This window comes from Ornithodoros turicata, chromosome 3 (assembly GCF_037126465.1).
Source record: "Ornithodoros turicata isolate Travis chromosome 3, ASM3712646v1, whole genome shotgun sequence".
Taxonomy (NCBI): domain Eukaryota; kingdom Metazoa; phylum Arthropoda; class Arachnida; order Ixodida; family Argasidae; genus Ornithodoros; species Ornithodoros turicata.
The window spans coordinates 29,441,890-29,464,318 of record NC_088203.1 but is presented as its reverse complement, the minus strand read 5'-3'; the positions used below and the strand labels follow the sequence as shown (position 1 = coordinate 29,464,318).

Below are 22,429 nucleotides of genomic sequence, written 5' to 3'. Positions count from 1 at the left end.
GAGTGAAAGTGACAGCAGTGATTAGAGCCCTGCACGGGCTGACTTTTCCCGGCCCGGCCCGGGCGCATCGAAAAATGACCCAACCCGGGCCCGGACCTTCATATTTTTATGCGTCCCGGCCCGGCCTGGCCCGGTGACCTGGCGAGTAGATCCCGGCATAGTATTTCCAGCCGCGACTTATGCGTTTCAGGCGATTATCAAACAAATTTATCAGTAAATTTATAAGGAGAGAAGACAAACATACAAGTGATGGCGGTATAACACCATAACCGCACCAGACCAAATTAAATCCAGAACGTACGCGGGCATGGGCGTTATCGTTACACCGTCAAGATTTTGCGGAGGTAGAGGATGCTGTCAACAAACTCCTTCTCCCAGTCCATACCCCTCTCACCAAGCTTTGCCAAGTGATTGTGAAATACGTGAGGAGTGACGAACAATGTAAAGTGGCTTTCAGAATGTTAAAGAGGGTCGAATAATATGCGTAATGCCGTATCCCTTGCTTGTCTTTGCAAAATATGCACAGGAATGACACAAGCGCGTGATATGAACTAATGCATCTCCATTGTGTGGAATTAGCTGCGTGGCCCGGCCGGGCCTGACTCTCGGAAGCATATTTGTAGGCCCGGCCAGGCCCGCGGTGCTGGTGTATTTTGTCAGCTCGGTCCGGCCCGGAGCACACAGCCAATAACAAGCCCGGCCCGGCCCGCGGGGCGGGGCCCGAGCCCGTGCAGGGCTCTAGGAGTGATGTATGGTGTCCTGCGCAACCGCTCGTACACATGCCGCGTAATTTACGGAAGCGTCAAAAGGTGGTGTAACCAACAAAGACTGCTCTATGGCTCTGGGAATGCCGAAGCCGCTTTCCACGAGAATGAAAACTTTGACTTAACCAAAGGCGCTGTTTAAATTAATGGATTTTCCATTGCACCGAAAACAAGGTGGGCCAACCAAATATTTCCAATTTGTTTGAATTAACCTAAAATATGAATTATCCGGGTTTGAATTAACGCGAGTCTACTGCAGTCAGTGAAAACCTGGAAGGGCAAGGGAATTTGAAGGCTGCAGTTTGGTGCACACCCTGAATTTGTCATCAACGTTAAGAATATTCTAAACAGTCACCTGAATATGACGTCATTTGAGCTGAGCTGAGCATTACGAGTCTCCAAAAATATGCGCGATATTTTTAAATTGGTTAAGGTCGTACACAGGTCTTGTTTCGTACGACAGAATTCCGTCCCTTGGCACAAAGGTAGCTCATACTGCATTAGCATTAGACGCAAAAAAACAACTTTATTACGGGATGGTGACTGGGGAAATTCATCGCCAGGGCCGATACTCTACCCCATTGCTAGTGGTGATGCGGGTAATGAAATAATGAGCCCTTCACAATAAGGATCAAAGTCCTGTGGTGTCCAGAAAGGTGAGGAGAGCCTTGAGGGCAGAGCGTTGGTGTGCTGGATGTGTCCAGGGACCAAGCAATTTTGTGAGCATCGTTAGATGCAGGTTACGGCTTATGTCAACAGAAACTTACAGTAAGTACCACTGTGTACTAATAAGTGGTGTTTACGGAAAGTCTCAAACTTGAGAATAGCTTGGTTGCCCCAATGCATATTTTACCATATGTAGTACATATTCCAGCACAAATAATGGTACTGTTTTTCAATTGCCTTATTAGTTTGGCAAAACTGACTGCTAGCAGTCATCATGCATGTAGATTGCGCTAAATAAGGTCCGTAGTTGATCAGATGGTTGCAGTAAGCATCCGAGGTTTCATGGTGAACCGGAGAAGTGTGGTACTGGGAACATTGCTTGGCAGGGCATTTGGGTCAAAGAACATGGCCATATGGTTTTCAATGTAGGGCATTCCAAATATTACATTACACTCACATTACACCTTCCACAGACGATGTCTACAAAACTAACTTTGGAAAACTTTATCTTAAACTAAACACCTACCCGCCTGTGTTGGTCCTGCAGCAAGCGAAATTTCGTAAACCAGGTTTCGCCTCCTGCACGGAAGCATCAGGTGAAGCCCACTTTCGGGCTGTGTCATTCATATTCGTGGAATAGTCGAATATTCGTAAAATCGAATATTGGATATTCGATTCGCGAATCGAATAGTTCAAGCGTTTGATATTTGATTCGAATTCGAGAACTCGAATATTCGCGCACACCTACTTTGCATCTTTGCAGTCTCTTCAGTGTGGCGGTGGCCATTTTTGGTCTGGCACGTTTGAGGTCATTCGTTTAATATAGGAAGATTTGCAGGAAGTGTTTCTAAATCAGAGAAAAATATTTTCAGGAAGTATTGTGAAGCACGCTAAAAAATTAGCCGCCGTTCATTTTATGTATTGTAATTGCCACCATCGCGTAGTGACACTTGTTTAAGCCGCGTAAGAAGCACATAGTGAAAGTAACATTCGCTTGGGATGAGTACACTTCACAAATGTGACCCTAAATTCACCAGTGTGACAGGATTTTTTTAATTTGTTTTAACATTATTAATTTGCACTTAACATGTCCGTTTTTTTGGGGGTGGGGACTACGAAAAGTGACGATGATGCCAATTAGAAGGTAGAGATGGGTTTTGCCTTAAAGCACACGGCTCTATGTTTATAGTTCATCACGTTACATCATGAGAAGTGCTATCAATCTTGAATCAAAATGTCAAGTGTTATAACACATGTTATGCTTTTTCCATGCTTGCATTCAGGGTCGAAGTGAGTACTAACACCTTGTTGAACAATAGTATTGCATGCTTCAAGTGGTGGTGGGTTGTTTTCAATTTAGGTAACCATTCAGTTGAGAAATCCAATAGGATGAAAAGGAATATCAATTAGTTTATTAGTCCTACTTGTGTCAAAGATGCCCTAGAGTTGTGTTGTTGCATGCTTGCTTTTGTGTATTGCGTAGTGCACAGTGAGTTTTTTTTTTCAAGTCTGCATAAGCCAGCATGCATGAGTGAGATTTAGATCACCTTGTAATGGGCCTGTTACTGTAACTTGCAGTTAGTTTGTCTTTTCTCTGGCAGGTGCATTACCAGTGACCTCAATGATTGAATGGCAGAAACTGACTTGTTTTTCTTCGAATTGATTTTTTGAAATGTAGGAGGACTTGAACAGGGGCAAGCCAAACTGGGAGCACCTGAACGATGAGCTGCATGTGCTCATCACTGTTGAAGACTCCAGCAATCGGGCTGAGATGAAACTAAAGAAAGCAGTCGACGAAGTTCGCAAGCTTCTGGTCCCAGTGGTTAGTATTTTCTGTTCGATGCTCAAAACTGTCTTGTATTTCTCACGCACACAAAACTATTGCAGAACGGCTCTTCATGAAATGTCCTTTCACAAGTTTATAGAAAATGTAATCCTGCATTAACATTAACTGTTGACTTCCGTAGAGATTCCAGATACATAATTTTACACATACACACTTTCGAGGCAGAGGCACCTTGTGACTGTTGCATGCATTCTTTACATTGTGGATGTGCCAGGATTCTAGGAATGTTCTCATCCCCCATCCTTGTTCCCCCGCTAAAGTTGTCATGTCTTATGCGACACGCCTTACGTGATGACTTTAGTGAGTGAACAAAGGTGGAGGATAAGAAAATTCCTAGAATCCTGGCACATCCACAACGAAAACAAAACAAAAAGAACGCATGTAACAGTCACAAGGGGCCTCTGCCTGTTTGTTACAAGGGTTTAAAAGGATTTCCTGCTCTACCTGAACATTTTGTTGTGTTCATATTGATGAAGGGCGCCTGTATAGGCGTCGAAACGTCCTATTGGTTTTGTTTTGTTTCTCTGTTATGTAAGCCAGCGCAAAAAAATCAATATACTGAAAATGCTTCCTGGCTTTGGTGTACCTTCGTATCACTATTTCAAAACACAAGCATTTTGATCAATCGTCAACAGTGACCTATGGTTAGGACCCGAAGTTATATTCGATTACGCTTAATATTTACCCCCCCCCCCACACACACACACACAATTTCAAATGGTCGAAAACTGTGTCTAAGCCTATAGTTTTCTGAAAACCGCTGGACTCGGGTGACCGAAAGTCCCCACAACCAACACAGAACTTTTGAAACTGTGTTGTAAATGCATAAATATGGTCGTACAAACTGAAAACAGACCCTGCTGTCTCTTAGATGCATGGACTAAATAGTGATACTCTGTGTCTATTGGTGTGCTATGTGTATGATCAGGGTGTCTACCAACCTGGAAACACGAGCATTGTCAAGGAATTTTGACGTGACTGGAAAAGTCTGGGAGGATTGTCAGGTAATACGGCCAAAAAGCAGCTGAAGTCTGGGAAAATCGTAGACAAGCTTGTACAACAAGCTCCGAGGTAGGAAAGTAGGGCAGCCGCAGTAATACTTAATAGATTACCTGTCTTCAGGGGTCCGTATCATAGGAGCAGGCACCAAGTTCCCTTTTTTGATCAGGGAATTCGCTTGAAATACTCAGTGAAAACCTGGAAAACTCGCGAAATTTGAAGGCTGAAATTTGATAGGCACCCTGATTATGCCGAGTACACTGAAGATTTACACCTGATTCGATCTGATTAAACCAGAATTGGGTTGAATCAGGCTCAGTGGAACACGATCACACCTGAATTATTGAAGCAAAATATAACGACATTTACTGCCAAAGCTTGCGTAAGGATGTGTGTTTCTTGCAAAGTGATGGAGTAATGACACAAATCTTCCTTTGTGCAGACGGAAGGAGAGGATGAACTGAAGAAGCGCCAGTTGATGGAGCTGGCCATCATCAATGGCACCTATCGAGACAGCAGTGCCAAATGCAGCGGTATGCTGTCTCCCTTCTACAATTTAGGTCAGAGCAGGCTGCACGTTGTCTAGTTAGGAGTCTCTTAGGATGCTGCCACAAAACTTTGTGATTGTGGTAAAGGCACGAGCGAGTTTTTTATTGGTACTGTCTACAGTTTATTGCCACTTGTAAGCTATCCTATCTGCACATCAGGGCACTGTGTCTTCAGTTTTTATATTTTTTCAAAATCTGGTGGGAGGGGGTTATTTTAAGAATCAGGAACCTGGGGAAAAAGCGGGTGATAGCATGTAAAGCAGCAGATTTTCGGGCGAAAAACCAGAAAAGGAACTCCTGCCACAGTTAGGCTTTGCAGAAAGTGAATGTACAGGGTTCGCCAAGATAAACTTCGGGGTTTGTAACGGAGATAAAACAAATAAGAACAGTGTCGGAAAGCTAAAGTAGGTGTTAGAGGATGTATTATGCCCCAAAAGTTTGTTGATACTGCCATTTGGTCCATTCCTCTGCGGATAAATGGAAAATTAGAAAACCGCCGCTTCCTAGTCGGCTATACCTGTGTTTCAGCTCCTTTCCGTCAGATGGTGAAACGGTCGAACGCGGCGTTGCAGACAACATCGAAATCTGAACAAGTGGAACCGAATGCAGAATCGTGCTCTGCAACGCCGTGTTCGACCGTTTCGCCGTCTGACGGAAAGAAGCTGAAACACAGGTATGGCCGTTTAGGCAGCGGCGATTTTAATTTTCACCATTTATCCGCAGAGAAACGGACCAAGCGGCATTGTGGACATAAAATTTTGGGGCATAATGCATCTTCTAACATCTACTTTGGCTTTCCGACACTGTTCTAATTTGTTTTATCTTCGTTACAAACACCAAAGTTTATCTTGGCGAACCCTGTACATTTATTGGCAGCCGGTGGTGGTATACAACGAGAATCTAGACACCGTTGCGTCCGTTTCCATAAATTATTAGTTGCATGTTGAGTAAGCTGTCACCCATCGATGAACGTTGGGGCTCCTGGAAGTGACCCAATCTCGAAAAGCTCCTCTCGATGTCACAGCTCCCAGTAGGCGGATGCTCACAGGATGCTAAGAACAGCCTTTGAAAGTTACCTGTAGCTGTCCTGAACACCCTCCCAGTGGGTGAGGATTTGAATGTCCCAAGTTTGTGGGGACAGGCTAATTCAGGTACAACATGAACTGCTCATTCAGTTCATCACTGGCATTCATTACAAGCCCAAAGAGTTCCTTGTATTCATCAAAGTGAGGTTTGTGAAGCTGCTTTTTAACTGGTTTTGAAATCTCTCTTTTGTGCTAGATGTCTGTTTGATCCACGAAAGGCCCAACCTCAGTTAAGTGGGGACTTGTGCTCCTCCACTTGCTAGGAGATCCTCACAGAATGGCCTGCGTGATTGCTTAGCTACAGAAGGTACCTCTTTGTGCATGATGGCATGCAGAGTCCTTGAGGTTTGGCTAGTCCCAGCATTTTTCTTGAGGCCTCCAAGTGTTTCCGTTAGCTTCACACTGAAGAGGTAGAGGGTCTTCACTACTGGATCACGCTGGATTTCAATGACTGGATGCATGGGCTCCATGAGCAGTACAGGATTTGCATAAACAAGTGCCTTGCACCTGTTGACGAGGTCCACTGTATCTTTCGCCTTGCGGGGTGTGCTGGCATGCTCTTCAAAGACAGTGAGGCAGTCCCAAAACTCAACTGTTGTCTCCAAACATGAAAAAAAAGCTCCCTCCATCTGTAGGATACTACTGCACTTGGATGCTTAGCACCTTTCATATCCACACAATTTGCAACACACAGCTCACACTGCCTAAGTAGCTGATTAGCAAACTTGGCGTGGATAGCAATCTCCACCCGTTGTTCAAGTGCTAAGTGCTGGCAGTAGCACACATAAAAAACAGGTGTTTCTTCTCTTGTTCAGCCTTCTATCACTCTTCCTTTAAATTAACATGTGTCACTGACGTGAGGTGCTCTCATACGCGATCGAAAGAATTCTTTGCTGGATCCTTTACTATTCCAGTGCAGCAATATTTGCAGAATAAAGTGTCCACCTCCTCCTGACCTTTCTGCTGCTGCTTATTCTTCACTTCAAGATCCTCGTGCTTCATGGCCCAAGAATCGAGCAGTTTTCTTTTCCTTCCCATTGTTCACCATAAACTGGAACTATGCACAAATTTCGATGGCACATTGGGATTGGATTGGTTTGGATTCTTCTTCACGTTGCAGAGGTGTAGCTGTTTCATGCGGAGAGCACGAGATGGCACGACGATAGCCATTATGGCGACCTTCGATCAGAGTTGTGTTTCGATTGCAGAACCTGCACGCTAAGAGTCCTCTTTCCTGGGTTTTACCCGAACAGAGAAAAATGCAAATTTGGGGTAAAAAAAACGGGTTTTACTGGGTTTAACTCTAAAACACAGGGCCCAACACATGCACACAAGTGGCATCTCCACAGAATATTCTAGTGGAAGGAAAAGTAGAAAGCTGCCAATGGGGGTAAAAGTTCCGCCATGCGTTACGTTTGGCACTGAGCCGGAATATCGAGAATGGCGTACTTAGCAAGCGACAGTCCGAGTCTTTTCCTCTGGTCTGCTGTGGAACACCTTGGTGCTTGTTGCTGGGTATTCCCAACACCACCTAGATAGCGAAAGCCTGCTTACTCGTCGACATGACGTAACAGCTAAGAGTCGGCCAATTAGGATCGTGTTTTCAATGGTGGTAGCCAATCACAAACGTGCATTCAGTGGTTGTGGCCATGAAGACGAACCACTGTCGTCTGCGAGTAGTCACTGAACGTCCCTGTGTACTAAATGGGAGAACTTGGGAATGGGTCCCATATCTTTCTCAAAACTTGTGTTGTGGAAAGTGTGTTGCACTTTTTGTCACGTCTTCAGGTCTGCAGATTCCAAGTTAGCCGCAATCATTTGTGAGTTCTTGAATTCGCAAGAATGGCGCACCGCAGTAGCAGACTAATTCTGGCTATATATGACCGCGCAGCGAAGGAGGGAGAGGAGGCAATAAGCAGGCCTTCTGTATTCTAGGTGGTGTTGGTATTCCCCAAGATTCGCTGTGCTGCAAAAAGGCTACGTTGAGTGCTGGATGCTTACACGATTGCAGAAAAACTTACGTATCTCGCTGGCACATTCTGGGGTGTCGCTTGTGTGCATGCGCAGCATATCCGACAAATGATGCCAATTTGATGCCACTAATTGGGACTATGGAGTGACATCGGCATGACAGAGTTAATTTGCTATTGCATGCATGATTTGTTCTTGTATTGCTCAAATGTAATGTGGCACTTTTTTTTTTCTTTCTAACCTTTGCTTGCTTGTTTGCTTCCTTTTAGCTTTGAATTTGTGGCTGGTGAGTGACTATGTGTGTAGTGAGTGTATGTAGTTGTGTGCCTTCCCTAATGTGCAGGATGGTTAGGGAGTGTTTGTTGCACGCGGTTAAACTTTTTTATGGAAAAAAATACCCTAATTGATATTTGAAGCTGTCTGGTAGGAACAAACATGGCTGCTAATGTCTAAAGAGTCACGCGTGTTCATGCGCAGTAAAATTAATGTGCAACGATGAGTCGCATAATTTTGTACATCGTACAATGATGATTTTTAATTTATTCATTTACGACCACTGAAAATGGCGAGCGTTGCATGTGATAAGGTCATCGTGGCATGCATATTCCGTCCAGTGTAAACTTTTCTGCACTGTTACCAGTAAAATTCACTATTAGTGAAGCTCCTAAGGACTTGACATATCAGACGAAGATAAGACAGTTCACCACCTGTATCGTGTTGCTGTAGTTTGTGTGACTGATGCTTGTGAAGTGCATAGTACCAAATGCTATGGCGACATATTTGACACATCTCGGTGCGTTTTAGTCAGGGTGTCTACCATCCTGGAAAACCGGGAATTGTCAGGGAATTTTGATGTGACTGGAAAGGTCTGGGGATTGTCGGGGAATTTGCCAAAAAGCAGCTGAAGTCTGGGGAAAATCGCAAACAAGTGCCGTGATGTGCAGCGAATCACGAGTGCACATCAGTGATTAAACGGCCATGCCGCATCAATGTTGCCGTGAGTAGCAGTTCGCCAATACGACCAATATAGTTGAGAAGCAATCTATTTATTTTTTGTCCATTGAGCAGAAATCGAGGAGGGTGCCTTAGTCTCCATGAGCACCAATGAAAGAATGTGGCACGTTGTCCTGCACATAACTGATTGGGATTAGATGCATGTGGCACAAGCTGTGAGACTTTGAAAGTGTTCCCAAGAAGTAGAGGCGAGGAGGTTGCTCCCTCTCCAAATAGTTTTCTTCTGGTTTGCTGCATGCTACGATGGCATCCATGGTTCCGGGGGTATGTTTTGATGAGGAAAGGCAAAGGGCTTGACAGCTTTTGTCCTGGTGCAAAACCTCGTTGCGAAGTATACCTAGGGCCTGACTTTTTCGGGTTTTATTTTTGGCCAAATTCGGGGGGTAAATATCGGGTGATATTTTTCATTTGAAAATTCGGGTGTATTCGGGTTAAATCCCGTTACGGCATATTCTGTCGTCAGGAATTCGGGTGTATTCGGGTGATTTTTTTTTTGTTTAATAAAAATTTGTCTTAACATGGAACTAATGTTTAGCAACGTTATCAAACTTTATTTTCATGCACGCTTATGAGTGTGCCACACAACCCGGATGTTTTCGGGTAGATTCGGGTTAAACCCGAATTTTACAGATTTCGTTCGGGGGGTAAATATCGGGCGGATACGGGTTTCACCCTAAAAAGTCAGGCCCTAAGTATACCATGCTTTCCAAAATGTGAGTTGGCAGACAGTTGCGTGTCGCCACTCAATAGCGCATCGAGGAATTATCCGTGGACTAGGCACGTTCTAATGGACAGTGCAGTTTTGATATTGAGAATGATGATGACTACGCCACTGGATGACAAGTACAGTGGACTCCCACTAAACGAAACTCAGTTAAACTGGTATTACGGATAAACGGAACAATAGGATCACCTTTGGTTGGTTTCCTACATATGCAATGATAAAAATCTTCGGATAATTGAAACAACCTTTTTTTGTACTTCGGGTAAATGGAACAAAGTGGGGGTACCGAGATGCCGCCGAATCTGGAAGATTCCCTTTCACGTCTGACAACCCAGGCGGAAGTCATAGCCAGTGCAGTCCAATCCATCAGTCACTCATACAATGTTAGGCTTAGCTCGCGTCCACATGTCTTTTCATCAAGTCTGTCAAGAAACATCCATATCAACGGGTTTCGCTTACGTCAATGTTGCGGATAATTTGGGTACGTGATCGTGAGAGCAAATCAAAAATAGAAACCGTGAAATTTGATATGCCAAAGTCAACGCTGTCTTCATACCAGGCCGTGCATTGAAGAGGATGTGGATGATGCCACATGATACTGACAGGTAATATCGGAAACCTGGACGCGGGAAGAGAATGTGCAGTTTGCCCGGCAGAACAGAAAGATAAACCTCATTGTAGACGATTAAGATGCGCATGAAATTTTGTCAAAGGTATGCAGGTGTATTTTGTAAACAAATCGAAAAATGCGAAGAGAACAGCTGGTAATTATTTTTTTCCTTGCTACCTACAGTAGTGGAAGTTGATTATCTTGAAATAAAGTTGCATTTCATGAAATTTGTGTGCTTTGCTTAAATGAAACTTCCGATAAATGGAACAATATTTCCATTCCCTTTGAGTTCCGTTTAAGAGGAGTCCACTGTAACAGATGAAGTCATGGTGGGGAGCCTTACGTAGTATCGGCATCTATGTTGTCCCAAAACTTTCAGTTTAGAGCTAGATACAATAGAATCTCAATACAATTTGGGACAATACGAATTCGTTGCCGGTCCCGGCCAGAATGGCTGTTCTTCCCATGTATTGCAGTTCAGATGATAGGAGTGTTTTATCTTGCCTTTAGGGATAATAGGAACAGCCTCTCCCTCTGGTCCTGGATAAGATAAGATAAAAGGATTACACTGCCCTGAACCTCATCTTATAGTTTCGACCTTTTCACCTCATTGTCCTTGCAACAAGCCATAAAGTTGTGTGACGTGGTTTAGGATAAGAGCGACCAGAACACATGCAGGGAACATATCCATATAGAGGGAACGTATCAGGACGACTTCTGCCACTTTGGCAGGCATCCCCATTCTGCAGGTCTGTTCCACCTAATGCCTGCATGCTGTAGGTGCAGCTTGCTTTACGACACTGTCTTGCAAATGGAAAGCATGTGCTTGTGGAGTTTGAATCTTCTTGCAAATTTGGGTAACGTTGGCCAGAAATGAAGACTCAACCACTATTTTCCTGCTTAAATTTTTATGCTTGTTTGGTTTCTTTTGATAGGGATTTTGGATTATACGAATATTTTCCGTCGCCCTGAGAGATTCGTGTCATCGAGATTCTACTGTAAAACACCTTTGTACTCTCAACAGACGTGCGTGTTCAGTGGCGTTCTCTTTGTACCATTCTACTTTGTTGATGCGACCCCAACCAGTGATTTTGTGAAAGCTTGTATATAATAACTCTGATATAATGATCAGATTTTGCATTCTCGTCAGTATCTTTATAAACTGACTCGACTGTAATTGAGAACACTTGTAATTTCAAAACCGTACAAGATATCGCAGTATCCTTGCGCCAGAAAACTCCAAACTCCAAACTCCAAGATATCGCAGTCAGCGAGAAGGTGAGCGGGTGGTGCGAGGTATTGTGTCGGTATCTGATAAAATATTAACGTGGTGATGCGCAATTCACCAGCAATGGCACGGGTGGGCGAGTGCTTTGCCGAGTTCAGGACGCAGATGTCGTCGGTCACCCAAAAGCCACTTAGAGAGTGAACGCCTGCTTACTCGTCGTTGTGGAGAAAATTTATTGTTCAAACTTAACCAAATTTATTGTGCTTATGTATTTCAGCACCAGTATCTCAATGCAACAATCACTTTCTGAATATCTTTTAGTTATTGAGTTATGGGCATAAGCATACTGTCTAATGAGCCTCTTGATTGATTGTGTTGAAATTTCATATTTTTATTTCAAAACATTACTAAGGGCCTGCCCCGTGCAATGAAGCTTTTATTTTTTCTCCCCATCTCATTTATTGCTAGCTAAAGTTTAAATACCCCTTGTCCTGTTTTTCTAGAGATATACTGCTTGGCAAAAAGGGCTTTACAAAATTTCCTGGATGAGATACATAACTAATAGCTTTATTGCACCCCTTAATGTGTGTGGAACTCAATGCAACAGACAGGAAGCCTCTATCTTCAATCGTACAGATATGAAGCTCGCCGTGATGACAATCGGATGCAAATGAAAAGCTAAGAAAACCAGCTCCGAAGTTTCATTTGCTCTATTTGTCACAAATCGCTACATCAGCACTTCAAAACCCATTAGGACAATAGCCTTTCTAGTCACACAGCTTTTTCAGAGCCTAATATTACGTAAAATCAATGTCATTGTGCTTTACGAACTCCCCAGAACAGAAGACTCGGCACGGAACATCGAGGAAGGCGCAAAATTATTTGAATTAGGCCTTTTCTGAATATTGGAATTCTATTTGCCATCTGAAGAAATTACTTAGACTCAGTCAACAGTGAAAATGAAATATTCGTAAACTATCCACAATGGAAATTTTGCTATTCGCACAGCTCTACGAACCACCAGCATCGTTATACATAGCTTCTTCTGTATTTTGGGCATTTCTAGTAAACGTTGGTGGGTAGAGTTGCCTGTACAGGACTGTTAGCTAAGGCAGACTGAATGTTACGTTGTGACCGCATACGAACGTCAATGCTGTGGGCAGGAAATGCTTCAGCCAGTAGTATTGCCAGGTTACTTAGAAAGCGGCCATGTTTGAAGTTGCTAAATGTCTGTTTTAGATTTGTGTGATTTGTTACATATTCACGATGAGTTTGTGTGGGGTTAGGGTACCAGCTTTGATTTCATTGGCAGCCATGTGCGATCCTACCACCAGCATTTCGATACCTACTGTAGAATGTAATAAATTCTGTCCCCAGAGACCCGAAACAGTTGGCCGCATTTTTAGAGTTTGAAACCACGCATGAGCCACGTGCACATTTGCCATTGCAGAGTGAGGGTGTCTACCAACCTGGAAAACTGAATTGTTGGGGAATCTTGATGTGACTAGAAAAGTCAGGATTGTCAGGGAATTTGGCCAGAAAGAGGTTAGTCATGCAAAATTGCAGACAAGCACCGTGATGTGCGGCGAACCGCGAGTGCCGATCGGTGGTTGAGCGCCGATGCCGCGATTAGCAGTTCGCCAATACGACAAGCTTTGCGGCAGAAAAGTAGGGCAGCCCCTCAGTAAGACTTAATAAATGGTCTGTTTTATGAGCGATCTGTATGAAAGCGTAGGAGCAGGCACCATATTACCTTTTGATTTAGTCAGTGAATTCACTCGAAATCAGTGAAAACGTGGAAAAGTCAGGGAATTTGAAGGCTGCAATTTGGTAGACACCCTGCCCGTGCATAACAGAATCCCTCGCAAAACTCTTTCCATTGTCGCCAACAGCGGAGGCCCAGCGGCTGATCACGACAGCTCCACCGGTGGCACTGACGTCATCCCAGCGCACCCTGTCAACCCCTTTGGGTGCACCACTGATTCTCTCTGCCAGGGGCGGACTGCCCATCGGACCCCCGAGCGCCCTCCTCAATGGATCGGGGCCCCCACCCCCACTGATTCCAGCGGACGCGGGGCTCTTGTACGCTGCCTACCCTGATTACCACCAGTACGCAGCGCTGGCCTCGCCCCTGCTCGCGGAGTACGCCCCTGACCACACGGCTGCTGGTGGGTTGTTCGGACGATGAGACAACGTCGACTTTCCTCCTTTCCCCCCCTCCTTCTACAGCAGAAGTGCCCATGTACCATATGGAATGTTGGAAAGGGTGTCTAAAGTCTTTCATGTGACGGGCACTGGCGAAGCCTTCGGGGCAGTTAAAACTCAATTTTGTTTTGAACAGCTGCAATTGGGTGTAATTCTTGAAGTAACTGTTAGACAAGTCCGTGAGACACAGACTGCCATTGTGGCGCATCCCGTGTGACACTTGTGAGCCGAAAAACTTGTTGCACCGAACTCTTGAGAATAATGAAGGTCTTTCTGCAGACTATACCTGGCTTGTGAAAAGCAGTGCCAAAGAAGGCTTGTCAGTGGCCCTTAGGCAAAACCCCATTCCGTGAAATGTTGTATGATCTGTTCTTGCTGGGGGTATACATTCCAATACCGGTTGTCGATGACAAAAGGGGCATTGCTCTTTATTTTTTCTTTTTGCCACTTTTGCACTGAACATTTTTACAAATATATATATATATATATACATACATATACATGTATAGTGTACAATAAGTTTAAGAAAGTCCCCTCCAGGCTTTTGAAGCCTTGCCTTTCGTGCAATCTGTAGGCAAAAATTTAAGGTTTGGGGACCAATATTTTTTGGGTCAATCATGAGCCTGTTGGTCTTTTCTCATGCATGTGTATTTATTTGCGCCATTTTTGACGTTTCCTTTCTTTTGTTCTTCCCCCCACCCCCCAAACTTCATTTTGCGTTTTTCCGTGGCAAAGATTGGGGTTCGGATTTTTTTGAAGATTGCACCAAGTGCTCCCGAGATTGTACATATGTGTATAGGAGTCCAGATTTTTATGAATAAGTATATATCTATACGTGTGTGTGTGTGTGTATGTGTGTGCTCGTTTGAGCAGGCAGTGATGTCTGCATGGTAATTTATTGTTCACGTTAAACTTTATTCTTTTTTTGTTCGTATTTGAACAAGTCTGGTTGCCGAGCCACTAGAAGTCTGCGTGCATCCTGACATTTTGATGATGCTACCTCAGAGGAACTTTTGATGCATTTCTTCCCCAGTTTTTGTTTCCCCAGTTCACTTGTTGGCGACGCATTGCTCCTTTCTCTGTTCTGCTTTCTCGGCTGGTGAGAGTGGTGCACTCTGCCCTTTTGTGCAATGTGTATTAACATACTGCATGTACATTTTTCAAGTGGATCTGCAAAAGAGTGCAGTGGAAGGAACACCCCATGATTGTTTTTTTCTTTGTTTGTAATACTTGGCTAGAAACCAGTCTTCCCTCCCCCCTCTCTGTATTCCTGTTTTGAATATTTTTCCCTTTTGCTACAAAGTGCACCACAATCGGCAGTCGTCCCTTCTCCACCAGTCATGTGCCTTTTGTTGTTCTGTTTGCAAGGCCTCATCACGGCGCTTGTATGTTGTGTATAGGTGCTGCAGCAAAACAGAGGCGCCATTTGACAATGCGCGAGCATCCTTACCAGCGGATTGGGTCTCTATAGTTGAAGGTTGGTGTTCACAATAGCCTGTCTTGCTACCTGCACGTGCCACAGTGCCAGAAAAGCTGGTGTGACGTTGCACAAAAATAAGAGTTTCAGCACATTTGCTTCTAAATTGGGGGGGAGGGCGGCCCTCCTTCCCATGATAAGCGTGCGGAAGGGTAAAGAACGGAAGAAAAATGCCTTGCTTTTGTGCCACTGGGGCACGCTTCTCCCTGTCAAGTCTTTTGAAGACCATCTTGATAAGGTGACTTCCTTATTCGCGCGTCATGCACCCTCGCTGCCGTGTGGTAGTAGTTTTGGCAACACTATTTTTTTCTTCTACATGCTCAACTGTTCTTGTTCTGATGTTGCTCAAGAATTGCACTGTATGAGCCATGTATATTAAGATATTATTTATACTATACATATTCTATATATACATACATATGAAAAATAAATAGGCTCTGAATTTGGAAGACATACTTTGCATAGCTGACTTTTTATTTATTATATAATTTATACGTCTACGACGTCCTTTTTCTTGGGTCTGGAACACAAGCTGCTTGTAATCCATGCACACTTGGCAGCTTTCGGAAGCTACTAACTCGGTTCCCATGTAACTTACTCACGCGATTGGGCCACAGGATTGTTTGTCATGACAAGTACTAATGTCTCTTTCATGCTTCTGATGTATCTGCATGTTTTATTCTTTCTCCATGTTAGCTGCGCACATCTGAGATTGGGAACAAATTCGAGGTTGCGGAAAATTTGAATTGATTGGCAACAGACGCTTCCTTCTTCATTTTCAAGATGTCTATTCTGGAAAATCTGGCAAAAGTTTCCACAACTTCTTAGCTTGGTGCAGATGCACAATGTTTATCAAGTTACCATATGTACATATGGTTATTGACAAATCTGGAGGTTACCTGTAAAGCTTCACTGGAACTTCAGGGTGGCGGTAGTAATATTGCTAATAAATACGTTCGTGTGTACGCTACAGATGACACGATCTAGTTTAGAAAATTTCCTCGTCATACTGTTCTGAAATTCACATTAAATATCCAGCTTTTATTCCACTTAGCACTCTTTTATCTTTGAAAAAAGCAGGTTGCATTAAACCTTATTTTTGTAGAAACATGCGTGTGACATTTCTAATTTAAGAAAATAAGTAAATGAAAAGCATTTTTAAAATTCTTTCCTCTCTCAAATGCCCCAACTCACAATCACATGCTACATGTATCTGTGTGTGTGCGTGTTTACATTTCTCCGCCTTGATTATTTTTTTTCTCACTTTTAGTCACATCACTGATTTTTAAAAAACAGTTCACTGTGCTAGAGGATTGGTACTAACAGCCTTTTTCTTCTTTCTTTTTTTCTCCCAACCCTCCCTGACCGACTCTATTTTTACGTCTTCGGTTCTGTTAACCCCAAGATCCACCACCTGTGCAACTCCGTCCGCTGAAGACTAACCCAAAACCTACTGACCGGCTGTCGTCACTAACGCCGGCTGCTGCGCTGGTAAAACACATCCTTTTATATACTCTTCATCATCAACATTTTGCGGGGTGCTCAGCATCGACAGACGACAGCCCCTGCCTCAGAAGCAGCTGCCTTTGTGGAATGTGTGTTCTGCAGACTGTTGTTACTGAGTGTCTTGCGTGTGATGTGCTCGTCTGGTTTGACAGTCTTACTTTAGCTCTTGCAGTACCGGATGCTGGTTGTTTGAACAGTGAACCACAAGTTTTTCTTTTTCTCTTTTTCGTTTTCTTTCTTTTTTCTTTTCTTTTTTTTTTTTGTCTCCTACAGTCTGTCCCATGGGACTATGAAAGGACCTTTCACGGGTTTGAGCATTGACCACCAGATCCGTGATACTATTGAGAGGTTCGAAAATTGCGGGAAAATTTGTTTTGAACGTAGACTTTACCCGTTCTTTTTCTGTTTGTTTGCAGACGATAATCATGCATAATTTTGCGTTTGCATGCCTTGATAATGTTTGTACATGAGTCATTGAATAATTGTGCAATGACAAGGAAAATCTGCTACCCTTGCCTTGTGCACAAGTCGAATGCGCATACTCCTTGTACAGCTCTTGGGTAGGAAATTGGTGTCAAAATTAACTTTGCCTTTTGGTGATTGGCATTCGAGCTTGTGGTTATCTTGCAGATTGTACAACTTGCATGGAGTTTTCTTTCTTCAGTTCTTTTTGAAACGGGCTTACTGTACAGCGATCCACATCTCACTGCAAAAGCTTTTTTCAAAATCTGTGTCAACATGTGTCACCTTGGCAAAGATTTGCTGCGAAGGGACTCGGACCAAGTCTGCACTTGGCACATGCACATAATAAGGCATGACTTCATCCAGAACTGTGCAAAACGTAAGCAGGCATAGCAGTGATATTACATGGAGTCCTCATTCTTGTGCGTGTAGTCGCATACAAGATGGTGACTCGTAATAGTAACTTGCATCACTAATTGGACGAAGTGAGAAGTTATCTTGCGATGGTCAGTGAACCATGTGAAAGACTACCTCTTCACTTGTGGCACCCCTCACTCAAGTAAGACTGTCAGCATCTCCCCCTTCCGACCTAGGTTAGTGGTTGGCATTGTTATTGTGCAGACAACAAAACAAGCAGTGAATGCTTAGATGGGGGAAATCTTTGAAGTGGAGAGTATTTCAAACGTGGGGTGGACTCTGGAATTTGTAGTCATTTAGGAAGAATGGTGCTAACCCCCTCCCCTCCCCCTTTCCGCGAGCTTTCCCCCACTGTTTTTTCAGTGCAGCTAATTGTTCAAAGTAACTGGCCAGTTCTTGCCTGAGGCAGTTTTTTTTTTGTTTTGTTTGCACAAATGGCAGCTAGATGTTTCTCCTATGTAGGACACTTTCTTTTAGTATAGGACAAGAGCATGCACTTCACAAGTAGTAGTAGAGGCTCTGTTTTGAGTGTGCACGACATCATCTTTTACGTTACCTTCTGTTGGAGGAAGATGTTGGTTTCTCATTTTGTTGCAGCTGTAATTTCGTTGAACCTGTAGCGCATTCTTTTCCTTCGTTTTCATCAAAGACTCAGCATCCTTTTGTATACATACAACCGCACTACTTAAGTTATTTACGTGTACATAACGTTTCACGCATCTGCCTTCATGAGATGTCATTGACCTGTGTCTGGCCGATGGATTGGTGAGGGATGCTTTTGCAACTTGCGGCAGCTTTCGTGGACGTAGGACTTTTCATTGCCCACATTTTGCCATGGTCATTGTCTTGCCCGTCCTTCCTGTGATTTTTGGCAGCTGTGGTGAACTTGCCTTGCAAGCCCCAAGGAGAGAAGGTGGGTGTTGTGTTCTTGTTGTTAGTTTTACTCCAGGGCTAACAGCAGTAATAGTTGAAGGTGGTCTAAGTGAGACCATTGAGCATTTAGTAGGTTTGTTTTTAGCCTAATTTTATGTTCATAAATTACGGGCATCAGAATTATGTTCGGTTAAATTTGGTCTGAACCGGGTTGTTAGACTTTCCAGACATTGTCTCCTCGAAGAAAGCAAAAGTGTTTCAAAGTGATAGGGAAGTGCAGGGCAAAAAAAGAAAAGAAAAAAAAAACGATTGGTCTGCCGAGCACTGAAATGCAGTGTGCTGCAACTAGGCTTCAGAGTCTGTGCCTTAGGATACCTAAGCTTTTGACACTTTGCAGAGAACTTGTTGGTATTTCCTCCGAAGTGCCTCCCTATGGGTTATATTTACAGCGTTTTTGCCCTGATCAATCATTACAAAGGTAAAAGACAAAACTAACGCACCTTAGCAAACTGTAGCTGGGTTCGGCAGGAAATGTTTTCACTGCAATTGTTGACACAATTTTGTGGTGTGTAGTAACAAAGCTAAATTGACTTGCAAATGGAAGTTGAAGCAGTACAAGATCACAAACTCACTCTGTTGAAACTTTACGAATAGGTTATCATTGCTCCTCCTCCTTTTTTTTTTCCCGGAGGCTGTTTTCCTCATCACTTTGATATTGTACAAGTTACGTACTTTCACGAGATTCAGAGAGATTTCGGCTTTTCCTTTTCTTTTTTTTACTGCAAGTTGCGTTGTGGTGTTGGCTTGATCTTTGAAGAATCTCAGCATTTTTTGCACATGTCCAGTGACCGTTGGGCGAGCCAACGGTGTTTTTGTCGTGCCAATCCGGGCACCCACTTTTTTTTGCCTCTCTAGGACTTCTTAAAGTGCCAAAAGAATCCTTTCTTTTTTGGGACACCAAGTTGTGTGACTGCATGAAATACGAGGAGCGATTTTTGTTTGCGTGGGCGTCTTTAGCCAGCGTTGTGGGTCTCAGTGGAGTGTAGCTTGCTACGAACGCGTTTGTGTATAGAGAACACTCAGGTGCCTTATATCTCCTTGTAACAATGTGCAATTTACGTAGTGTATGCCAACTTCAGTGTTGGTGCTGGTGATGCATGGGAGTGCCGGAGCCACAATGCGTCTTTATGTGGTTGAAGATGCTCAGACTTTGTACTTAATAGGCTGATGTACAGATTTCAGAAAGGAAGCCAAATAGTTTTGTTTTCCTGTTTATATGAGAGACTTTCGCAGGTATCGGTGAATAGCGGGAGTTTCATTATTGGCAGCCAGTTATTTTTCATGGTAGCACGTAATTATGTGTAAATCTTTTTTTTTTTCTCCCTCTCTCTCGCTGCCCATTGCATATTCATTGTTGTACTTAATTCAGGATGGTCACAGCAATAAAATGATTCTGATTGCAATTGGATAAGGTGTATTTGGCTTATTTTTGATCTACATGAGTTACAACTCGCATGCTTCTGGTTTCAGCTCATTTGTATATAGCAAAATTTGACAGATTATCTATCTCAAGGCTCTTCCTGCTATAACTTACTTCCCAGGATACAACTAGTTAATGAATTCGTTATTGGCTTTTAGCTAATTAGTCATGGAGCACTTGCGTATGCTTTCAGACATTATGTGCGCCTGGCCATGTAATCCACCTGTAAAAACTAAAGGACACCGTACAGTACAGTCACCGATATACGATGCTCTACTGCTGTTAACGAAGAACTCTGCTCTACCAGGGAAGCATTGGCTGTTTCTGTCGCACAGAGTACTGTATTTTTTGGGATAGGGATTTACAAACCATAAATGACAGTAGAACATTCAGTATATTTGACTGCACAGAGAGCGTTGCGTCACAGATGGAGCGTGACAGAGAACATGTCCGTATCCCTTCGCTGCTTGTTGCATTCGGCTAAAAGAGGCAGAGGCACTTCTGCAGCTGGTGTTCCTAAACATGCTTGCCCCAAGCACTCGGAGAAGTTTGCCCAGCAGATGCTTTTTTGAAACAAGGCTTAATGAGAATACAAATCGGAAACGTGAAAACCAGAAAGAATTCTACATGCCGAAATATGCTGCCACAGGCGTGGTGCTATGCTATGCTATACGACCGAATGTAATAGGAACTGACTTACCCGACATCTAGTGGGTAGCGGGAAACGCAGTATTGTTCCTTGGATCGTTGTCACGCCAAAGAAGCGAAGCAGACATGCCTTCCATGTACCTTTCGATCGTTGAGCTGCAGAAGCACTAAAAGATGTGGAGGGAAGGGCAATACTGCAAACATTTCTACGGGAAAGGAAGCGCTGACTGTCATTGTTGCATTGCTGGCGTCCCTGCTGCATCCACCGTATTTCGAAACTACACGAAGCCGCCTTGGCACTGCCAACGTGGAAACACATGGCTTTCACACGCCACAGAAAGTTTACAATAGACCTCTCCCTGTTTGTAAACGAATGACGTCATAGTGTTCAACAGTGCCACCAATTTGATAGAGTTGAACTGCGCTGGGGTAGACAGTTGGTACCATCACATGCGAAATTCACAAGTAAGTAATTTTTGTTTAATTGGTGAGGGTATTGCAAACGAACATTGCACAGCATAAGTACAGTCCCACTGATGCCAACACAAAATAAATTATTTCGCCAGCGTGAACCATTTTCTATTCTTCCAGTCGGGAGATTTTGGTGAAGCAGCAAAGCGATACACAAGTCGAACAGAGTGCAAACCAAGGAAGCAGCCGACAGACACATGAATAGATGCGTTTGTTCCCCAAAGCTGCGTTCTCCTCAAGAAATCCTCTCTTCTTAGGAGATTAGCCGCGCATCCCGAGCGAAGTCGGGACGAACAAAAACAAGGTCACGCATGCTGTGGGGACTACATGCCCCTGCGCGCTGTATCGCGCGTTTCTTGAACAACGGCACTAGTTACAGCACTCGGCGCCCCTAGCGCCACCTCGTTAAAGCCTCGTGCCTGGGTAGACCCCGGCGCCATCTTGTGCCCAGAAACGACGAAACGGCGCGGGGTACATCCCCTCTTGTAAGGATTGCTTGCAACTGTTGAACATGTTCAACAGTTGCCGCTTGCGTCGATCCCGTTTGGTGGTTGGTTTGTCCCTTCAGATGACGCACCCTTGGAAGTCGCTGGGGAGGTGTGTTAGCTTAGCTCAATTGGTAGAGCCCTGGACCAGCAATCCAGAAGATGTGGGTTCGAGTCCTACAGCTGGCTAACCTTTTCAGTGACTTCCGACTTCGATATTGTGCGATTTGTGGCCGTCAGAGGGATTGTATCTCAATACGGCCGATAATCCTTTGATCCCCAAGTGTCTCATTACGGCCAAAGTCTCAATAGACCTCTCCCTGTTTGTAAACAAATGACGTCATAGTGTTCGACAGCGCCACCGGTTTGGTAGAGTCTCGCTAGATCTCTGCTAGATCTCGGTAGATGCTCGAAGCTATGGGGCGAACAAGGTCGCGCCCGAAAACCACGGTCCTGAGGGGATTACGATGGTCTCTGATAAGGACGCGACCTTCGGTCCTACTTTTCTTTCAATCGGAGCCAGCGAACAAGTGCACATTCGTGGAAACCGCCTCTCCCCTTCCGATCTGTTTCGGTTTCGGTCTGTCTACCAACGTCATGATGACGTTTCTCGGGTAGAGGTTTATACAGCCGAAGGTAGTCTCATTACGGCCAAAAGTCAAAATGTGTATTGTAAAGCGCATTGACATGCAATGTTGCAGCCAGGTATGGATATACATTCCAGAGGGTGTAAGCCATGCAGTGTGCCCTTAGAGCCCTTATCATATATATATACATATATTGTGAGACAATCAGTATGTTATCATACCACAGCATACTGTGTAATGTGTACAACCCAAAGGTAGCGTTGATGTTGCTGTGAAGCAGCAGGCTGCTATGTGGAGAGCTAGATGAACATCGGCTTTGTTGTGACGGTTTTTGGAGTCGTCCTACAGGCACTGGCCAAGAAG

At 44.0% G+C, this 22,429-nt stretch overlaps 1 protein-coding gene and 1 non-coding gene across 5 annotated transcripts in view; both read left to right on the top strand.

Annotated features, from left to right (window-relative positions):
• Positions 1–19,866, top strand: part of LOC135388357 (protein held out wings-like) — a 31,225-nt gene extending 11,359 nt beyond the window's left edge. For 2 of the 4 annotated variants that reach the window (XM_064617860.1, XM_064617863.1), the window contains exons 4-7: positions 3,109–3,252; positions 4,718–4,835; positions 13,348–13,623; positions 15,061–15,592. In XM_064617860.1, the coding sequence (XP_064473930.1) occupies positions 3,109–3,252; positions 4,718–4,835; positions 13,348–13,623; positions 15,061–15,131 (609 nt within the window). In that variant the 3' untranslated portion in view covers positions 15,132–15,592. Of the gene's footprint in view, positions 1–3,108; positions 3,253–4,717; positions 4,836–13,347; positions 13,624–15,060; positions 15,593–16,542 lie in introns of those variants that run through there. The other 2 variants (XM_064617861.1, XM_064617862.1) reach the window with 2 other exon arrangements.
• A 1,729-nt stretch (positions 19,867–21,595) lies between these two features.
• Positions 21,596–21,668, top strand: Trnaa-agc (transfer RNA alanine (anticodon AGC)). The gene has a single exon. It is a non-coding gene; the product is annotated as a tRNA-Ala (tRNA).
• Positions 21,669–22,429: the final 761 nt, after the last annotated feature.